General features: G+C 39.4%; 1 protein-coding gene and 2 non-coding genes across 6 annotated transcripts in view; 2 read left to right on the top strand and 1 right to left on the bottom strand.

Annotated features, from left to right (window-relative positions):
- Window positions 1-403: 403 nt before the first annotated feature.
- Window positions 404-476, bottom strand: TRNAA-AGC (transfer RNA alanine (anticodon AGC)). Its single transcript has one exon. It is a non-coding gene; the product is annotated as a tRNA-Ala (tRNA).
- An 8,598-nt stretch (window positions 477-9,074) lies between these two features.
- Window positions 9,075-9,147, top strand: TRNAA-AGC (transfer RNA alanine (anticodon AGC)). Its single transcript has one exon. It is a non-coding gene; the product is annotated as a tRNA-Ala (tRNA).
- A 3,628-nt stretch (window positions 9,148-12,775) lies between these two features.
- UBE2V2 (ubiquitin conjugating enzyme E2 V2) overlaps window positions 12,776-21,631 on the top strand; it is a 29,112-nt gene continuing 20,256 nt past the window's right edge. For 3 of the 4 annotated variants that reach the window (XM_054191083.1, XM_054191080.1, XM_054191084.1), the window contains exon 1: window positions 12,776-12,874. In XM_054191083.1, the coding sequence (XP_054047058.1) occupies window positions 12,859-12,874 (16 nt within the window). In that variant the 5' untranslated portion in view covers window positions 12,776-12,858. Of the gene's footprint in view, window positions 12,875-15,341; window positions 15,363-21,631 lie in introns of those variants that run through there. The other variant, XM_054191082.1, reaches the window with a different exon arrangement.

Genomic DNA, 21,631 nt, shown 5'->3' with positions numbered 1-21,631 from the left:
TTTGATCAACATTAACAACTGAAAATATTCTATTTCTATGCACTATTGAGCATGTGCTTTTTAAAATTGATTAATTTTAATGCTTACAAAACTGTCACAGAAAAATACATCTAAATTTAAAAAAACCCCACAACCTAAGGTAGTATATACAGAGCACTAAAACTATATCACAGCCAAAAATCAGAAAAAACGGTGGTAACTGTCGGTGCGCTATTGTTTCATTCCTTAAAACCCATCAACAGGAATTTCTTTCGTTTCTGTGCAGGCAATTACCCTAACTTTAGACAAAACAGAAGTTTACAAGCTGTTCTTTTCCAAAACAGCAAAAAAATTACAACTGGTAACCGAATAAATGAAGTATAATTCACAGTGGCAAGAAAAAGTTACACTTAAAAGTAGAAAATGGAGAATGCGGGCATCGATCCCGCTACCTCTCGCATGCTAAGCGAGCGCTCTACCATTTGAGCTAATTCCCCCTGTGACTTATACTTTCTGTTTACTGTCACTTGGTACTTTCGTCTTTCTCACTGACAGAATAACACAACAAATGATACTGAAATTTGATCTGCTTTCTCAAGTTCAAACAAAACTTTCTACCAAAAATCGATTTGTTTTTTATCCAAGTATCACACTGGTAGCTGGGCAGTCAGACTCCACTGCTCATGTTCTAATCCCCTACCGAAGTTTATGGTAGGCAATAACAGAACACAACTTTTCAGTGAAATGCAGAAACAATTTGGTCTTTCTTAAAGTACACTGCTTTTGACAGCCTTAGTGGGAATTTTGCCTAACACGAAACCTGGACTCCTTGATGTAACAGCATGTGTTTTATTCAGCTAAGCTGCATCTGGACAACAGAAGGTCTGTGTTTCCAAGCAACTGTAGATTTATGTTCGCACCAAACAATTACGACTGTTTAGAGAAATATGGATATAAAGATTATGTTTTTCTAAAACAGATTTTTCCTATTTATAATCCCTAGGTTGAAGAGAATCAGCTAAATGACTTTACTCATTTCCAGATTTTACAATATAATAGATGTGACTGAATAGGTAGAGTTCTTCCAGTTCTTTCTCTGGTGCAATGGAGTTCTGGGCCCAGGTTATATAAAGGGAAAAAAAAAAGCACCCAGGCAAACAGAACAATGGGAAACAAAGTAATAGTTCACATTATCTATCTTTATTTCTCAGGAATTTTTAAGGTGTGACTATATCACTACATCATAGAATGGTTTAGGCTGGAAGGGACCTTAAAGATCAGCCAGCTCCAACCGTTCTGCCATGGGCAGGGACACCTCCCACTACACCGACAGACACAGACACTCACACATACATATAAAAATCAAGAATACATAATTAAAATGTAAAAAAAAATAAAAATCATGGCTATAATGAAACAGCAGTGAAAATTCTGTTCAGTGCTTGCTCTGCAAGATCAGAGTCAGGAAACACAAAGAATGTACGGTGTCCAATGTTTCCTGTTATTAGAAGTTTTGTACTAGAGTCATCTTTCTTTGAAAGTAGCATTTAGAGACAAAAAAGAAAATAACTCTTTATGATTTCACACTCTCATAAAATAAAGCAAGCAAAAATCTTAAAAACACCTATATTATAAAACAAACAGAACCCTTCTAATTGTATTTGCATTAGGCTTGTACGAACACATCCCAGACAGAAACAGGGTTTCATCATGCCAGCTTTTGAATGGTAAAGCACATCTACAGGGCTTAATTAAGGGGAGCCCCAAACAGGCTTACAACTGCACACAAAATGGCAAGTACTGCTGCCTAAACTTTTTAATTTGTTACTAAGCACTGGTAGTCTTAGGGCTTTAACACAGCAAGTAGAGGAAAATTTACTTAAAAACAAAATTTACTTAAAACCCAGAACTAACTATAAATTAAGCAGTGACAAAATATCCTATGGACGGCTACAGTACGTTTAATTCATTCTTTTAAATAGCCTAACCTTCAAGTTGATAGCTTTATCATTAAAATTAAACAAATATATGTCTCCAGTTCTGTACCCAAATCTGTATTTAAAGCATCAAAGGAAATGTGTTCTGGACCTCAGGAATAATTTCATGGAAAATCAGTATCAAAATATGGAATTAGGGAACAAAATCAACACCCTCCTTTGGGGCAAACTAAACAAACCAAAAAAAAATTGTACTGTGAATCACACAAAAAGCCACACAGCAGGTCCGTCAGTGAAAAGAAACCTCCTCCCAGAACTACTTCTGTTCTTAATGGCCACAATAAGAATAAAACTTCAGTTGTTGATGAAGATTTCATTGATTGTTCACAACATTTTGCCTCCATTTTACCACCATTCATCATTTTGTACCCAAAACCACATGACAAAACCATGCTAAAAACCCACCCCAACAACTAACCAACAAAAATAAAGAAACTCATCAAAAAACAACGTAGAAAAATTTCCTACTTTTAGTAATATTTGCCGCTGCTATTACCTTGTTCGAAGAAAATTAGTGCAGTCTACCTAGAAGGTACAAAACACTGTAATACCGATCAAAAAATCAACATTGGAAACAGCTTACCCAGACAACCTAAGTAACTTCAATCAGCATTAGCAGCCACAACAGAAGCTTGCAAGGGCCCAAAGTAATTCATATTAAATACGCTGCTTTTCTAAGAAGTAGAAAACCATAACATTCTTTGTGTGTATTTACCATTTTGGCATTTAAGTTACCCTAGTGCTAAGGAGACAATGATCTCAGCTCAGAGGGAGACCAGATTATCCTTTTGTGCTGCTCTTTGGGATCTCTACATGGACCACACAAAAATCACCATCATGATTTCAACTCATAACATCCCATACTTGAGAGCAAAGTTGCAAGTACTGAGCAAGACATCCGAGTTATCATTCTCTTTCTCTAAAAAGATCAATGGGCTTTAAATTGCTGTCCAGATAATCAAAAGGCTTCCAGATATGCAGAGATTTCATTATGTTTCCAAATGGGAAAACAGTAAGTAATGTGTTAATACAATTATGCATTTTGGTTCGTTTTTTAGGAAAATGGCTGTATTCACATCACAACTTCCTTCTCTGATTTTTTCGGAAGACCTGATATCTCTACCATAATGGTTTCAAAAAGGTTTCAGCCTCATAGGGTTCATGTACCATGCCCTCCTTGAACTAACTAAGATGGCAATACAGAAAAACTGTATTACTCATTTTATATGCTATCCAGATTCAGATACCCCTTCCAAACAAAGTGTTTAATAATAGTAAAAAAAATCTGTTACAAAAGCAGTGAGATTGACTATGCCTGAATCCAAATGGATTTGCAACCTTTGTCTTCTAAATCACTACTGTAACAATCCCAGTTTTCTCCACATTCCCTGTAACTCCAGAAAGGAGAGAATGTGTGCTGGTTATGCCTTGAGCTCTGTGCAGGCCACCTGGCTAATAGGCTATCATTAAACAGCACATACAGCATTTTCCTCATGTTCCTTTAGAGGAACATCGCCTTCCACAAAACACTGCACAATTTATTTATCTTTCAGATTTTTATCCATCTTTCAGTTTTGGTCCAAAAGTTAACAGAGATGGGAGTCACGAAGATTTCCCTAATTTAGAAGAAGATTCAAGAAGATTAAGATTCCTACATCCTGTGGATTTTACTAAGGAACAGAACATCTACTCACTAAATAAGAATTTCTCCAGAATAGAGAAGTTTCAAGAACAATAACCTCCTCCAAACAAACAAAACAGAAAAAGGCCCAAAGAACTGGTTATATAGTGATCTGAAAAATACTTTTGGCTGCGATGTTCAAAGATTAGAGGTTTCAGGTACACGGAACTCTCTGAAATTCAGTGTATGTTTAGCATCGGACAACTTAGGTCCGTATGAAAATTTGAGAGCTTGCCTTTTTTAGATTTGTACACCACCATACTATGCAGCCATTTCAGAATTAGAACAGGGAAACCAGACCAGAGCTGCATTCACTGATGAAGCTACCTGCTTACAGTGTACTCAGAACATGTGTATAGCACAAAAACATCACAACCCAGCTGAATTAAAAACACGGACATTTAAGTTAGCACCCATTTCAACAAGTTCTTCAGTCCATGTTATCCTCTGATTTGATTCTTTCACTTCTTTCTTGGGCTCAATGATACACCCAGTGAACTCTGTCTGAAGAGTATGAGAAGAGAAAGAGAACAACAGCTATCAAATTTTTACTACCACAGCGTAAGCCTGGTGGTGTGGCAGATGTTGAGAGCGGTCGAAGGAGAGCTGGAGCCTGAGTCATGGCAGCACAGTACAGCAGTGGCAGTGCCCCAGAAGAGCCCACAAAACCACCCCCGGCTCCTGAGAAGCAGCATCGTCGGCTCCACCTCCTCCTTCGGGCAAGCACCCCCCAGGCCTCAAAACTGGATTTCGTGAGACCCACTAAGATGACCATCACGACCAGAAATACCCCTGAGTAAAAGGCTACAAACCAAACCTCCTCCGGAGCTTTGCCTTCCGACAGTCCCAATCCCTCGCTCCCTGCGGCCGACAACAACCTCCACAGCGCTCGCCCCGGACCCGCAGGTTCCCGCCTTCCCGCCCCCTCAGGGCCCGGCCTCCTCAGCCCCGCCCCCTGCTAGAACCTTCTGCGGCGGCGCATGACCCCCCCCCAACGGCCGCTCTCTCCTCACGGGCAGCTGGGGTCCCTGCCCTGCCTCCCTTTTTCTTCTTCTTTACATATAGATGGTGTGGTGAAGAGGCTGTGCTGGGAGGTTTGCTGCCGTGTGAATGGGGAAATGCCATAGCTCGGTCTCCTCCTCTTCCTCCTCCTCCTCGAGGCTGCCGTTGGGTAAGTCCTCAAAAGAAAAGCCTCGCCCGTGTGGTGAGCCTGCCCGGTGGCTAGCTCCGGTGGTCCCTTCGAGCTGCCCAGCGCTAAAATTACCTGCTCCGTCTTTGGGGGGAGAAGGCAGTGTTGGAATGCGAGGATTTTGTCCTAGGTTTCCCAGATGTGATGCCTGTAAGTTGTAGGAGTAACATCTGAGGGTGTGTGTGCCTTTAAATGAATGTAAATGTGGTTTTTTTTCAGTATGTAAGTTCATAATTAGGATTATGCTCATGCATTTTCCTAGGCATTGCTTTGAGAGTGAATGCTGGAAAAAGTAATTAAAAATATGTATATTGATCTTTGTTTAAGGAGGACAGAGTTCTTATGTTACAGCCACGTTCCTAGTAGTTTCTAGCAGTTGAGGGTATGACTCTTAAATAACTTAGATATACAATATATGTTTTTCTGTTATTTTCCTTTTTTTTTTTTCTGTAATGAAAAACTTCAGACTGGTTTGCAACTGTAAAAGCTTCTCCTGTCTTAGAAAAAATCATGGCCTTTGAACCTTCGACACCAGACATCAGACTGACTGCTAGCAAGAAAAGACAGTTTCACTATAGGGTAGGAAAACTCGCTTTTAATCTGTCCTGCTAGCAGATTTGATGAAATTGTGTAGGATAAGCTGCTCCAGCTTGTTCCCTTCTTTCTCAGTTTGTTGGAGCCTCTGAAAGTTTTGGGAATAACTCATCTCCTCCACATTTGTAACTTTATCTTTGTGTATTGCTAAATATTTTTCCTGAAAAAAAGTAAAAGAAGGAAAAATGGAAATTTGGAAAATTTCTCTTTAGGCAAGAGTTGAGCTGGTTATCTGATGGCAAAGCTAATGCCTTTCTGCAGCTCATCAGCGCTCCTTTTGCTAAACGTTGTTTATAAAATCACAGCTACTTCAACACTTCTGAGATGAACAAAAAGGTTATGAAAAGATATTAATGGTATTAAGATTAATGGTATACCAGATCAGTGCAGACTTTGATTTACCAGTCATTTAAGATTATAGCAGCATTTGAATTGATAGTAGCCATCTCTAAAACAACTTTCTGTGAGGAAAGCTTTATCTTTCTGAAGATAAATCAAAAATAAAATTATTTTTTTTAAAAAATCCCTTTATTTTAGAATAATAATACCCAACCAGGAAGTTACTCAGGAACGTGGTCTAAATATGCTCTTTGTCATCACTGCTAAAAATGATAGGCCTTCACCAGGGAATAATTAGTGTTGGTTAACTACCTCACTCTAAATTCCTACAGATGATCAAGTAAGCAGGTGCTGTTAGGCCCAGATGAGAGTCCAAAGGTGGTTGATTCTGCACAAATAAGACTACATGAAAAACACATGTACCTTAATTCAGTTAGATTTTTTGTACTGCAATTTCCATTATGAATTAAATGCTTGCAATAAGAAGGGTTCCCCAAGTGAGAAGTAGGGTTGTGGCTTTTGTAGCTTTCCTTGTAACTATCTGAAGACTGCACTTGTGGGTTATGTGCAGCTGATGATGCCTTTCAGGGGGTCTCCGTAAGCTTCGTGTTAACAGTAGTTGATCAGTTGTTTTAATTAACTTTCAGAAAGGAACTTTAGAGATACAGAAAGCTATAAAGTTTTCCGGTCAGTGTTTTCAACACAGAAAATATGCAGAATCTTCTGTGCATGTTCTAGCAACTGCCATAGAAAAATGAATTATTCATATGGCAAAGATCTCCCCTTCTTTCACAAGTGTTACGAATACTTAAATTTCATGCTGGTTTTAATCTTTAAAACAGTCTGCAAACATTAAAAAAAACTATACACAATCATTCACTCACCTTAAAAAAAAAAAAATACATATTTTTTAACTTTGGCTGGTATAGCTTTAGTATTAAAAAAAAAAAAAAAGCAGCATCTAGCATAGCTTAAACTTACAGATGTCCATAAATCCTCAGCAGCTTTATTTGTAATTATTACTCGCACCGTTCATGCTTCTAGAGAGCTGACAGATAACTATGGTTTTGTCTGAATACCATTATTCTTTCTTCTCCTTTTATTTGGGCTGGCACCATCAGGAAATCTGTAACAAATCAACACTAAAGCGTGTCAGGCACTGAGTGAATGTTGCCGTGCAGGGTAAAGACAGTGGGTTACTTTCAGGTGTTCCTACTTTGCCTTGTCACCTGCCAAAGCAGCCAGCTCCGGGAGCAACTGAATTTGTACGTCTGCTTCCCTGGAGGTGTTCAAGGCCAGATTGGATGGGGCTTTGAGCAACCTGGTCTAGTGGAATGTGTCCATGCCCATGGCAGGAGTGTTGGAACTAGGTGATCCTTAAAGTCCCTTCCAACTCTAACCATTTTATGTACTGTAGCTCCAAGCCATCCATCACATGTCAGAGCTAATGTACATAAACCAGCAGATTCAGTGTCACCAGAAGCCAGTAAGACAATGTGAAAACAAGCCAGGCCAGTTAGAAACCAGTCCGGTAGCAATCTTACCTCCATTCATGTTCTGGTTTGATTTCCACGTAGCCTGACTGAGATGTGATGGATGAGTAACACCTCCCATTCTGCTGTCATACTCCTGTGGTGTGAGAAATGTGTCTTAACTTAGCAAAGAGTCATCGTCTGGTGTAGTGCTGACAGCATAGGAACAATCCCCTCTGTAAATGAAGAAATTTAAGCAACAGTCAGAATGTCACTGTGTGGTAGATGATGGGCTGTATAATTTGGCTGCTTATGCAAGGGTGCATAGAGTCTACAGAGAGGAGGAGGAGTGCACGCTACCACATCAAATCAGGTAGGTTCGTAAACTCTCTTCACCCTACAGAGAACCAGAGTCGCCATTCCCTTCCTGGGTATATTGCTGTATACATGGCAGCAAGCTTATGTTTCAAAGAGATACACAAGAAACTTCCATTGTTAAAACAACAGGGAGGGGGAAGGTGTACGGTCAAACGCAGCCTGCATTTGGCTGAGCTCTGAAACCCAGGGTCCATCAGCTATGTTCAAGTGCAGGTTGTTACAAACTCCAGCACATCGTGATTGAGCTCAGGCGTGATGCTGTTCTGCTGACTCCCTGGTCCCACACCCGCTTCCTTCTTGTTTTGGGCTATGTGCTGGGCTCAGGGAAGGAGGGGATGGAAGAGAGGGGTGGGTGGCAGGGAGACTGGGAAATACTGAGGACAAGGGCTTGTGCATAGGGTAGAGGCACCGCGGCCCCATGCAGGCACTGGCCCTCCTGCCCTTCATGGTGAGGAGCAGCGGGGTGGTGGGCTGGGCTGGGCTGGGGGTGTGGGTGGGCCTGTTCATTAAGTTGCTGTAATTGTTCCAACTTTCTGAGAAATGTTGGGAGAGGAATTTGTGCAATCAGGAGTTTTTTCCAAATGCACCAGTTGAGCTAGTAGTAATAGATAGCTATCACTCTCAATCTGCGTTTTGAGTTAAGTATGTGCTGTATGCAAGTAAAGGTGACAATTATTATGTTAAAAATGGGCTGTTGCTATAAGTCATTATGTTCCTGGTCTGTGATGTAGGTTTTATGCTTGGCGTCAAGTCATGCAAGCATTTGTCATGCTTGTGTGTGTTCATTTTTCAAAAATTCGGTGTTTTAAGGCTGTTAAAAGTAATGTATTGTATAAGTGCATTTGGTGAGGTAATAAATAAGGAAAGATAAACTAATAAGGAAAATACAGGTATGTTTTAATTTGATTTGACTGTCACGCCAGAGAAGGCAGACACCTATCAAAAGGATGTGTCTGTATATCTATATACACATATATATGTATAAGCTTTGACTACAGAAATCTGTTTCAGTCAGGTATATAATATTGTTTCACTCATTAAACATTTCTTGGACCAGTTTTTTCATGTGTATGTCTTGAAAACTGGAAAGAACGTGGGTTTCCTTGTTGAATTTGGAACAGTTGTTCAATAAAAGTTTGTTGTTTTTTTTTCAATAAGACATTTGGTTTCATGTAAATAGCTTGAGCTTTTGAAGAGCTTCTTGCATGAAAATGACTAAATAATAAAGACTTGTGTTGCAAAAGAGATGAATAAGGTTTTTTCTGGTAGTGTATACACTGAAAGATGTATTGCATGATTCCAGCTGTGAGTTGCAGTCAGTTGTTGGCGAGTGGAAGGAATGACTCAGCAAGAAACAATGAATTTATAATTGAAAGTAGTTGTTTTGTAGTTCTCAGTAAGTCTGAAATGTCCCAACTGTAAGTTTCACAGTTTTTTTTTCAGGTGGGGAATTAGCTCAAATGGTAGAGCGCTCGCTTAGCATGCGAGAGGTAGCGGGATCGATGCCCGCATTCTCCAGTGTATGTTTTCAACATTTATTTAATTATAAACCAAACTGCAGCATGTAAAAAATATTTTCTATCTACACCAAATGTGAAAAAACGTTAACACATTGTTTTGAATATTTCATTTTTATCTTTTCAACATCATATATTTGTTCTTTTGCATATGGGGAGGAAAAAACCATAATCCTTGCATGAAAAAATGAAACTTACTGACATTTTAATACAATAATAAATGACAGGAACAAATTATAGAGAAAAGCGAGCGGTTTTTTTTTATGTGCCCTTAAACCTTTGGTTTATGATTTCATTCATTAGTTAAATTTATGTTTGATATTATATTTTAGTGTATAGTTTATGAAATTTAGTATTTCTGCTGTGACTAATACTCTTATTTTTGTTCTATTTTGTTTGTGTAGGCTATTTATTAGAAGCAATGGGCTAGAATATTCTATAATTGTCACTCCTGGCAGCAAGATTATGTCCTTTGCTTGTGAATTTTCACATCATTTCACATTCACATTTTCCATGAAGTATCATGGAAATTTTCTCTGTAAATCTATGCTAGCACATTTTAAGTCTTCATAAGATTTTTTTTTTATTATTATTCTAATCTTATTTTTTTACTAGTCCATTCAGGTATTTAACTGCTCGTACTTACAGGTTGAGGCAACATGAGGAAACGAACAAAATGTACTTCCTATAAATACAGTGAATTTGTGCAGTCAGAATCTTGGAAGTACACATACTAAAATAGAAATCAGGAAATAAAAACTATGAATTGGGTTTCAGGTTAAGGAAGGAGGAGATACTGTGCTGCATGGATGTGCAAGTAGCACCTGTGGAGAAAATAAAGGTGCTCGAAGAGCCTCCCATGACATGACAAGAAAGGAGTTAACCTCTGAATGGATGGGATGGAAATTGACTTTGCTTATTTCTCTTGTATTCTCCATGTACTGGAGAGAAAAGAAGTCTTGTAACTTTAAGACTGCTAAATGCTTGTCATTAAAATGAAGCCTATTGGAGGGAAGCATGTTACGGTCTTCAAGAGTCCTCTCTGGGCTCAGGTAATGATTTAAATGTCCATTTGCTTGGAATGAAACTCTGTAGTAGTTTTCTATGTCATTATTATTACTTCTGTGTTTTCTGTGTTTCTGTTGTTGCTTAATACCTGTCACTTTCTGTGCTTTTAAAAAGGATGAGTAATGCTGCTCTTCTTGGCTAATCAGACGCAAGTTGTGCACAGTTGAAATGAGAATTCAGTGAGGCTCTGTACAGGTGCAGTCTGCGGTCGCTTGCAGAACTACAGCTTCTGACTGTAAGCTCTCTAGACTAATGACCGTTCATTATATTTACGCACAGCTTTCTGTAATGGGTCTCTTCTGTCTGTTAGGACTTGTAAATGCACCATGATATGAATAGAAGTGAGAGCTTTGTCTTATACCATGTGGTGTTTTTTGTCCCTACTTCTGTAGGCAGACTTACGTCCCCTCTAATACTGTGTTTAAATGAGTTAAACTGATCTGTTGGTCTTTTTTGTAAAAAATAATTTGTTTGTACTAGACTTCCTGGAAGATACTGTTGTCCTATGTCTGTGTGTGTTGTAGTCTGAGAAAGGGGAATAATTATTCCTTACTTGTGTTTTATCAATACTTTGTTCCAAATATTACTTAAAGGATGGGATGGAGCTTGGGAATCATCACTGGCGACTCTGGAGACAGTGCTTTACAGCAAGAGGGCTGTCTGTAGAATCTGCACTCAAAAATCTCAACTCTGTGAAACACTGTTTTTAAATAAATGTATTCCACAACATGCTTGTAGTACACTGATTTTTCTGAGCTGAGCACGCTGCAGTTTTAAGTTTTCTTACAGGGGATGCTGTGTGATTTTTGACAATAAAGCTTATAAAAGGTTTTTCTTGTAGTGATCACCATTACCCTATTTTGACCAAGTTGTAAAGCAGAAATTGTATTTCAAGGAACTCTCTTTATTTTTGAAGAGCGAGTGGTGACTTCATTACTATGTGTAAATTCTTGAGAGCTTGGAAGAAAAGGAAGTTAAACTTTGAATTTGTTCACCTTCTAGTTGTTGGCTATCTGTCCTCAAGTTCAGTGTTGCAGAAGAACACATTTTATCCCAGTAAACTTCCCACAACATTAGCAGAGTGAAACAAAACAGGTGTTAGAGTCATTCAGTGCAGGGTTCCTTACCCAGGTCAGCAGCCTTGTGCTTTTTCTTTATTTCCTGTGATTGCTGATAACCATAAGATGACACCTACATCTAATGGGTGGGTGTAGCCGTAGATGGGCTGTAGAGTCTGCTGTGGGCTTTCAGAGACTTGGGGAAATACAAGTCGGCTTTGGTTTCGTAAGCCTACGGCTGTATCTGTACAGTGTCTCCAAAGATATGCATGTGTACTGTTCACTGTTAGTATAGGATCACCTAAGAAAGATGGCTTAATCCTTCTGAAAAAATAAACGCACGGGCATTGGGTGGCTGTAGTGCTCCTTTATGGCTCTTGATCACAAAGAATAGGAAAAAGAGGGACAACTCATGTGATGTTTCCTTCTGTTCCAGGCCACGATGTTTTCTGCAGTGATGTTATAGTAGTCAGAGCAGAAAAATCTTTAAATATTATGATTTTTTTTTTTTCAGTATCCTTACTGTTTCTACTAAAAGAAATATTTAAATAGGTTACGGAAGAGAACCCCTATGATCATTTTGTGACAACAGAAATGCAGCTTAGGAAACAGTTTCACTGTACTTGAAAAGCTTACATCTAATTCTCTTGGTGTTAATATTGAAACTTCTGCTTATTCCTGTTACAGAATTTTGGTCAAAACTAGTAGCTGTAAAAGGAAATAGGAATCAATGGAACAACTAAAAGTTATGGTAGACTTACCATGTTTATATATGCACAGATAGCAACCAGTGTTTGATCTATAATGAGCTAACAAAGGGACCATGAAGGGATGTATGTGTGAGGATGTTAGAAATTCCTCGTTGGTGGAGTTTTCAGGTTAGCTGGAGGAAAAATATTTTGCATCCTTGTTTTTTGATCATTCCCAGAAGAATCTGTAAGTGACTTTAAGACTCTCTCTGTATAAATTGTAAAACAAAGAATTAGGCATCTTATGAAATAGGAGAGGAGGTCGAGAACAGCGTATGGGTGTTGCTCTGTGTGAGTGAGGCATGTGCGGGACAGGCGCTTGTGAGGAACTGCTGCTGGCACCAGCCCTGCGCTTGGAACACTCCGGGATACCGCAGCAGCGGCGGCCCCGACCCTCCTTCCGCGGCTATCAGCGCGGGTTGCACATCCTCTCCCGTCTCGGGTGGCCGCGGTGAGCTTGTCCCTCACAGAGGCCGTTCTTACCGCCCCCCACAGCCCCTCACGGGCCTCGTTCCGCCGCCTGTCTGCGTTGCCGGCCGCGCTGCGGGCCGGCGGTGGCGGTTCTCGGTCGGCGGAAGCCCTCGGCGGTGGCGGTTCTCGGTCGGCGGAAGCCCTCGGCGTTGGCGGACGGGGATCCCGGCGGCGGCGCCCGGGAGGATTTGGGGGGGGGGGGGGGGCGCAGCCTTAGGGCCCCGCCCCTTCCCCTGGCCCCGCCCCCCGGTGCCTTTCCCCCGCGCTCCAGAGCTGCGGTTGCCCTATGGGAAGTGACGCGCTGCGTCAGGCGGAAGTGACGCGCGTCGCGTGCAGGCCCGTAGCGGTGGGGGGGGTTTGGACAAGATGGCCGGATCCACAGGTCTGTGAGGGGGCTCGGTGGGCCTGGGGCTGGCGCGGGAGAGCGGGTCGCTGGGCTGGCGTTGGGGGGGGCGGCCCCGCAGGGCACGGGGGGGTCTCCTTTCGCGGGGAGGGGTGGGAGCTGCCTGCGGCGGGAGAGGCCGGAGCGGGGAGAAGGTGTCTTCTGACAGAGGGAAAAGGGAAGCCACAGGGGCGCCGGGCCAGGTTGGGGGCCGGGCACTGTCCCTGCCGTCTGTAGGGCGGCGACAGCCCTGTGAAAGCCTGGCCTGGGGGGTGATTGGTGGGAGAAAGGGCTCCGATTTCTGCAAAGAATGTACTAGAGAAGAACGTAGAATGTAGAAGAAAAGACATTATCTGCTGGATAACTAGAATCGATAGATGCACGTGCATATAGGGAGTGGAGGAGATGTCATTAGCCTGGTAAAAACGCTGGAGGAAAAAGATTTGTACCAAAGATTTGTACCAGTGTACCATCTGGTGAGTGTAGAAGTCATGGTATAGCAGTATCTAAAATAAAGGATTGTCTCTTCCCCTTGGTGCAGGGGAAAAGGGATCAGACCTGTGTTGTGTTTTGGGGCAAAGGTACCTCAGGTTGGTGGTGACTGCAGTGTGGTAGGGAAGCGGAGTAAAGCATCTTGCTGTCTTTCACTAGACAGCCATTGGAGCCAAAGGATCTCTCTTATAGGCAAATGAGAGGGCAGAGGGCTGCAAGTCATCCTAGGAATCCCATATCAGTAACCAATATAGCATGTGTTCAGCATTTGCATGGCAGAGTATTGTGGAAGGTGGTGGCAAAGAAGAGACAAAGAATATTGCTTCAAGTACTAAATGCAGAAGTTTAAGCAGCACAATTATACTGTCTCAGTTTTATTTTGTGAGAGGCTTGAAATATAAAAAGATCTTTCCCCAGTACAAAAAGCTGAAGTCTTCAGGGCCTCATTTCCTCTTCTTTCACCTCTGAGACTTTGTAACTAGCATTGACAGAGCTCAGGACAGAGGAATTAATTGACCTCTGTGGTCAGTCTAGGGTGAACGCTTGCCACTGATTTCTTTCTAGTCCCAATCCCCTCGATCATTGAGGGATTGGGACTATAACAAAACAAAAGAAACTTCTGTGTATTGAAACTCTCCATGGTATCTTACTGTTGATTCTGTGAGGAGAGCTTGGGCAGATTTTTTGGGGTAGGAGTCCTCCTCTCTGCTTGCTAATATGACTTTGGGGATGTGGAATTTGGTAAGGTTACAACAGATTGGGGTGTAGAGCAGGTCTTGCAACTCTGTGAAAGGGCAGTCCAAAAAGATACATTATTGCCGTGATAAACTGAGCTAGAAGGGTTCTATTAGAGAAACAAGTATTTACTTGGCTGTGGACTGCTGCATTTTATTTTGTTAAAATTTATTGACTTCTTGGTGTCTAAATTTAAAAGGATTTATTATTAGTTTTATTATGCAGCAACTCACAAAGACTTCAGTTTATGTCTGGGTTCTGGCCTGGGCTATCCTGTAATGCCCAGGAAGTAAAGTTGGTTTAGGTCATGTGTGTTGAGTACTGGTGTTTGGCATCACAGTACATTCAGTCTAGCTAGTGTAGAATATCAGTTACTATAAATTTAGTAAAAAAATCTATTTTCTTCCTACAGAACATTCAACTCTGTAAGAAGAAATATTTTTTGACTAAACTTTCATAGTTTTACTGCTATAGGTGCTCTTCACAGTCTTACATGTGATGTTTTAAAACCTCCTATATACACTTACCCAGCATGGTTGTGTTTGTCTCAGAGATATAGCCACACCTTAAAGTTCAAAAAAAAGTGGGAGATGTAGAAAATTATTTATACATGTATCTGCTCCAAACAATGTAAAGTGCTAGTGCTGCATGTGTGCATTGTTCAAGAAATGAAATCATTTTAGTAAAATGAAGCGAACAGACGGAATCATCAACAGAACTGCTGAGAAAATTAGTCAGGGCTTCTAAATCAAAATACCTACTCCTGTGGAGAAAATACTGTTGGCTTTTTATTGGTATATGCATTGAGTTGGGGGGCAGAGGGGTGTTTGTTTTGTTCTTTTATTATAATAGTCAGAAATCTAGATTTTTAAGACTTCACCCAGAAGAACTGCTCTTGCCAGGCAGCTGTGTTTTACTCATTTGCGGAGGAGGGAAGGGAATGGTTTGCTATAGACATAAGCTTTAACTCTACCTATCTCTGTGAATTTAATCTGCTCTTGCTATAAAGTTCAAATTAATGCTTATTTATTTCAGAAAAAAATGAATGTTTTGGTTGCATGAAGTCCAGGAATGAAATTCTAGCCCCAAGGAAGTCAACAGCAAAACTTTCACTAAGGTCAACTGTCTCAGTTTTATCCCAGAAATTCCTCTCCTGAGCTCATTAGTTCTTTGAAAAAATCATGTAAAAAATTACAAGCCTTTAACAACAGATAATTTAGTTTGAAAATAGCCGGTCTTTAATGTGTTATATTGTTATCAAGTAAGTATCTTACCTGCTTTCTAAAATCACATCTATTGACTAATTTTACATCTAGATATTGCATGTCCTAGAAATGGATGCTTGTAAGCTACAGTTTGTTTGATCTTCCGATATTCCATCTCCTCCTGCTTGGAGCTGGACCTAGGTTCTTTGTATGGGTACTGCTGGAGGTCTGGGGAAAAACAAGTCAATTTTGTAAAGAAGAGAACAGTTATTGTTGATATAATCAGGCAATTTCATATTGATTAGCTGGAGATTCATTCTGTTAATCTCTTTGAAAATACAGAGCAGAGGATGTAATTAAACATAGTTTCAGGTTAAAAGAAATAATATCATTTAAGATCTCTTGTGTAACTTGAGAAAAATAAACAGATCAGTAACGTCTTTAAAGGAGTTAATTTCTGCATTTCCACAATTTGGATTTTACTTAAAATTACCTTATACGTATAGAATACAGATATATCTGTATAAAATGTGAATGTTTCCTAAAAGCAGTGATGAGGTCACTAAGTGGCTAGAACTTAGGTGTGAAAAGATGAGAAATAAGGCAGTGGTGTCTAATACTGTGCTCTAACTATGGGCTGCTAAACCTTTTGTCTCCTTCCTCTTCGACCAAGGGCTTCAGTAGCTTGGGGGTGGGCGAACAGAGCTAAGTTAATGAAAATTCCCCTTGGTTTGCTGAAAGTGTGTACTTGGGGGAAAAAAATCAACTGATCTACAGTCAGCAATTATATGTGAGATTCCTGATTTACTTCTAATATGTAGTCACAAACAACCTTTTTTGAAAGTGTGCTTAATGCCTTTGAAGGAGCACAGCTAGATCCCAAACATATTTTTTTTCTGTAAAACACATACTTCTCGTTTCCAGATATTCTAATCTTTAAGGATGGATTGGCTTTTTTGCGTGATTTATGTTGCCCATGCAAAAATATCTTTCCCTTTGAATTTATATATGATTGATTCTTTGCATAAAAATGGCTCAATGTCAGTGGCTTGTTTTCTTAACTTTGGGTTTTGCTTCTATTTGCAAACATTTAATGGTGGTGAAAGCAGTTCTAAGAGTGCATAACTGCAGCTGTAAGCAAGCTGATATTAAAAATGAAGGGCTGCGAGTGGTCTTGAGTGCTTTCAGTCTAACTCTCTGAGCTGTGAAGCAAGAACTAGCTGTATCTTTCCTGGTGATTGGGGGTTTTGTTGCTGTTTTTGTTTTGTTTTAAAGCTGCTTTTTTTTTTTTCCCTAAAATTCTCCATTGAAAAATATTCCATAATATGAGATAGGGTCTTGTAATACTTTCTCTTAAATCCTTTGAAACTCTTCTCCATTCAAAATCAGCTGATGTTTGTCTGTTCTGTGCTTAGTGGGATAGAGATTGATGGATCACCACAGCCTGTATGGAAACTCCTAGATATTAAGAGCCATTCAGAGGAGTAATAAAGGAATTTATTCATAAGTGGGATGTAGAAGTAATGTTTTAAAGACTATTCTTTCCATATAGGAGATGGTATAATTTAAGCTTTGTATCTGGAAAACTTGTGTTAAACTTGACACAGGTAGGCTTCTTTTCTCCTGTGACTTGTTGGATGCCTGTTTCCTCCCTCCTTTTTTTTTTTCTCCCTCATGGAGGACATAGTTGTCTGGGTTTTTTTTTGTCTAGCATGTTTTACCTTCAAGGATGTATTACTCCCTCCTGTTTTCTCTATTATGCTTTCATCACATTGTTGGCTTACCCAGACTCTCCGAGAAGTCAGTTTAAAAGCTGTTTAGAATTTTACAGTCCTCAAAGTCTGTTCTGTGTATTTATAACTTTAGTTCTGCAAGACAGACTTCTTGAAGCTGCAAGTAATCAGACAAAACAAAAGAAGTAAAATACTGTGTTCGAGCAAACACTGTGTGGGGCATTTTTCCATCCTGTCCTATGCACAAGGAATTGCAACTGTGATTGTTCTGCCTGCTTAAAAACATCTTGGCAAGCCACATATAATTTAGAAATGCTTCAGATGGGCTACGAACAATCTAGCTTACAAATTACTTTTAAACTATATATAGCCCATCAGTTCTTCCCAACTTTTTGGCATATATGGGCAAGATACCCTATTTCTTCTCTGACCTTTGCCCTTATCGTTTTCATATCTTTGTTGGTCGTGTTTTACAACTCTGTCTTTAAATACAAACCCCAGCTTATGTCTTTCTGCCACAGTAGCTGTGTAAGAGTATGCTCACAGGCTAAACACCGTACTTCCAAGATACGTGGCCTACTTTGTAATCTTCTGTTTGTTTAAGAGTTTGTTTGAAATTCAAGGATGTTATCAGGCATAGTATTAAAGCCCATTACCTAAATTATTCTGTACAATCCTGGAAAATTTTGGCCTGGATAAATCATAGAATCATAGAATGGTTTGGGTTGGAAGGGACCTTAAAGATCATCTTGTTCCAACCCCCCTGCAGTGGGCAGGGACACCTCCCACTAGAAGATGCAACACACAGTTTCAGGAAGATAATGCCTTTCAGCAGTTGGAGGCAGATGGTCCATATTGTAAATCTAAGCACAGATGAGAAAGCTTCTCATGTGTGAGAATTAGATTTCCAAGTCATATGAGTAAGTTGGTGGAGTTGAATTACATACATACTTGTTAGTGTTTGTGTTTTGCCTTGTGGAAGATTTCTCCAAAGGCAGTGTTAAGTACATGCTGTGAAACTGTTCAGCTTCATTTTGTTGACAGACCCTTCCTCCTGTCTCTCCCTACTCTTATATGTTTTTTTTCCCTAGACTATAACTTGTACTTCATCCTGACCAAAACTATATGTAAAGTACTAGATCGGCTTCAGCTACTCATATCACTTGGGTTTTGTTGCCTTGCTCTCTCAACTAGCCTGTGGGAACCTTAGCGCGGTCTGTGGAAGGACAAGAAGGTGCCATGGGGAAAAAGCATTTAAAATGGTCTTGATTTAGGTTGTACTCAGAAGGGTTTTGCTGTATGCTATCCAGCCCAAAACAGTGTTTTTCTTTGTATTTGTCATTTGGAAGACACTAATGAGATATAATTCAAACAATATTTTGAATAAAATCAGTACATCAGTGCAAAAACTTATGACTGTGAAGCTGTCAGACTGGTTCTGAATAACATGAGCTTCTGTTTTACAGCCTTTTCAAAAATGTGTGGTGCTTTAGGTACGTGACTCTAAATCATTCCTAGTTAGCATTATGGAACAAATGTAACCTTCAATGCTTAGAAATTCAGAGTTCTAAATTAATCTTTTATTTCAGAAGGATGAGAAGCATCAACTAGATTTAAAAAAAAAATTGTCAGAAAAATTACGTCTAACGTTTAGATAGACTTAATATACCCTTTTTAAAAAATGTTGCATTAGACATATTTAAAGTGCACGAAGAAAAATCATCTCCTTTCATTGCATTTCTGACTATTCATAACTGGAGAGCTAAGTGTGTTTGCAATTTGCTTGAGTAAATGAAAAACATTTTTTCCCAATACATGTAAAAGTAGCGTCCTTTACTCAGGATACCAGTATAGTCTTAGTAAAATGTCCAGTTTTATTCATATAAATTAGAACTTTTTCAAGGAAGAAATTGTAAGCTTTCTTCTTATCAATGAAGTGGAATATGTGATCATATAAATATCAGATAATCTGAACTTTTGAGTACGATGGCATATAGAAAATAGCAGGCTGAAATATGACTCACAAAAATAATGTAGGGAAATAATTTAATGGCAGATCATGTTACTAAATACGTGGTGATAGGTACATTTGCTGATTACATCCATAAGTGTATGCTTATGTGTATACCTGAAGGAATAACAATGAATCACATTATTTGTTTTACATAGATAAAGGATCTTTATGTTTTGGACTGAGGGTGGGTGCTGAGTCATGTTGGAAAGGACCTTCGTGCAAGTCTCAGAACAACTGTTTGCTAATCAATGACTTGTAACCCGTTTTAGACAGCTTTACAGCTTTGCTAAACTAAATCCTTGATGCTGGTCTCGTTATCTGGGTCACACATTGTATTCTTACTATTAAAGCAGACCCTGTGAAAGCCATTTCATAGCAAGAGATACTGGCCTCTGCTGGGTTCCTCTAGGCTCCCACTCCTCCTGTCCCTTTATCTGAAAAAAGAAAAAAAAAATAAAAAAATTATGTCATCATACTTTAAAAGATAGCTTAAAAAGTATGTATTTGAAATCCTTTTTCCTCTCTGCCAGCATAATCTCAGGTTTAAAATGAAGCTTTCAAAAATGGAGCATATCTGCCATTATACCTTTCCTTTAGCCTTTTTTTCCTTTGTATAGCTATATGTTTGTAATAGTGGGGTTAATTTGTACTAAACAAGTTTGGGAAGTTTGGGTTCGGTAGTTCATGGTTTTTGGTTTGGTTTTTTTTTTGCTTCTGAGGAGAGAAAAATGGAAAGATTTCTTTTTCTGATAAAATCTCTATTCCTTGGAGTATTAAATCACAATTAATATTGCGGGTTGTTTTTGAAGTGACAGATATCTTTTCTAAACTCTCTTTACTGTCTTCCTGCCTTACATTGTTTTGTACGAAATTGGAATAGTAATAGAATTTGAATTTGATAAGCATTACAACGTGTCATTTTTCATAACTTATTGCTTCATATACTAAAGCATACAGGAAGATAGTTGAACCATTTAATATCTCATCTGTGTTTCATTCAGTGGTTGCCTATAAAGAGTTAACTTTTAAACCCTAGTCAGCCTATGCATTTCCACCCTTTGCCAAAACAGCTTGGTTGTCAATTGATGAGCTATTTAGTGACTTAACTGTTTAATTCTTGTACAGTTTTTATTATGGTTAGACACAACTAGACATGCAGTGTCTGACATAACTAAACTGAGTTAACAACGATCTTGTTTATAACAAAAGACTTGCACTTAGGTGTAATGTAGATTGATACCTTTATGCCATTTGTATTGGTGCAAATTTGTAAAATTAGTTTTAACCAATTTATGCCAATTTTCTTTTAGGACTGCAGTCTAGTTTAGTGTTTTTTATACTATAGTTTTCTATTGGTGTGATAACTATTTTTTGGTTCTTTTTTTCTGGATAAGGTTTTAATTACTTAAGACTTCTGTGGGAGCTTTTAAAGGTTTTGTGGGGTATTTGTTTGATTTTTTTTTTTTTAATCAAGAGCTTGCTTTTGCCTTCACTGTTTTGTAGTCTTAACGTTTGTATCTGTAGTAGAGCAAGTTTTTTCATTAATACAATTTATATGAGCAGTATTAGTAATTTCATGCCAGCAGCTGTACTCAAGAAGATCGTATTTGCATGAGAATGCAAAGATAGAGTGACACAAACTAACTGTTGTTGCATTCTTGCTAATAAAGTTAGGTCCAGTTAGTTTCTCTCAGATCTGGGCTACATTCTATGTGTGCATGTATCCAGTCTTAACTACCTGTGTGCTTCTGCTCACAGGCATACATGTGATGGCTCTGATGCTTCTTTATTGTTGTACCTTGTACAACTTTGGGATACTTAGGGTATTGTTGCTACATACAAAAGCAGGAGAGTGAAGAGGGCCTTTGAAAGTTGGACTGCAGGGAATAGGGGAATGGAGGTTTTCAGGGAGACGTGAACCTTTGTAAGGAGAGATGGTGCAGAATGGACAAAAACTTGCTGGTATTTGTGAGAAATGCCTTCTCCATGGATGCTGGTCAGAGGGTGGAGCAGCTCTGATGAATCGGGTAGTTAATGGCAGCCACACCTCCCTCTCTGCTGCTCTTCTGAGAAAGATGAGTAAGGGGAAAAGGGTGACCCTGGGGAGCAGGGACGGAGAGAGAGAGGAGTGGCCATGAACATGGTTAGAAGTGAGTAAAAACTAAAAAAAAGATACTTTCATCGAGGATGTTGACCATCACAAGAAGAGTCCTGTCCACAAGGCTGCCTTCACTAAATAACCCGATGAATTATGGAACAGAATTGATAGAACTCAAAATTACTGGGAGCAGTTAGCTCAATTCCTTCTGGTTACCTAAGAGTCTGGGTAAGAGAAAAGAAGGGAGGACTTCTTAATTGAAGATGCCTTGATAATGGAGCTATTTGTTTTGCTAGTAATTTCTCACACTTAAAAACATAATTAATAAAACCTAAAATTGGACAGACTTTTTCCTATCAAGCTATGCATTTGGAATGCTTGCTCTGCTGGAGAATTTAAGTTTGAGGTCTCATCATTCTTACTGTGAAACCAACAGCAACTGGAACACATTGAATAAACTGATGTCGCTTTTGCAGTTTT

The sequence above is a fragment of the Rissa tridactyla genome, chromosome 2 (assembly GCF_028500815.1).
Source record: "Rissa tridactyla isolate bRisTri1 chromosome 2, bRisTri1.patW.cur.20221130, whole genome shotgun sequence".
NCBI lineage: Eukaryota > Metazoa > Chordata > Aves > Charadriiformes > Laridae > Rissa > Rissa tridactyla.
This window is presented reverse-complemented; position numbering and strand designations above follow the sequence as displayed.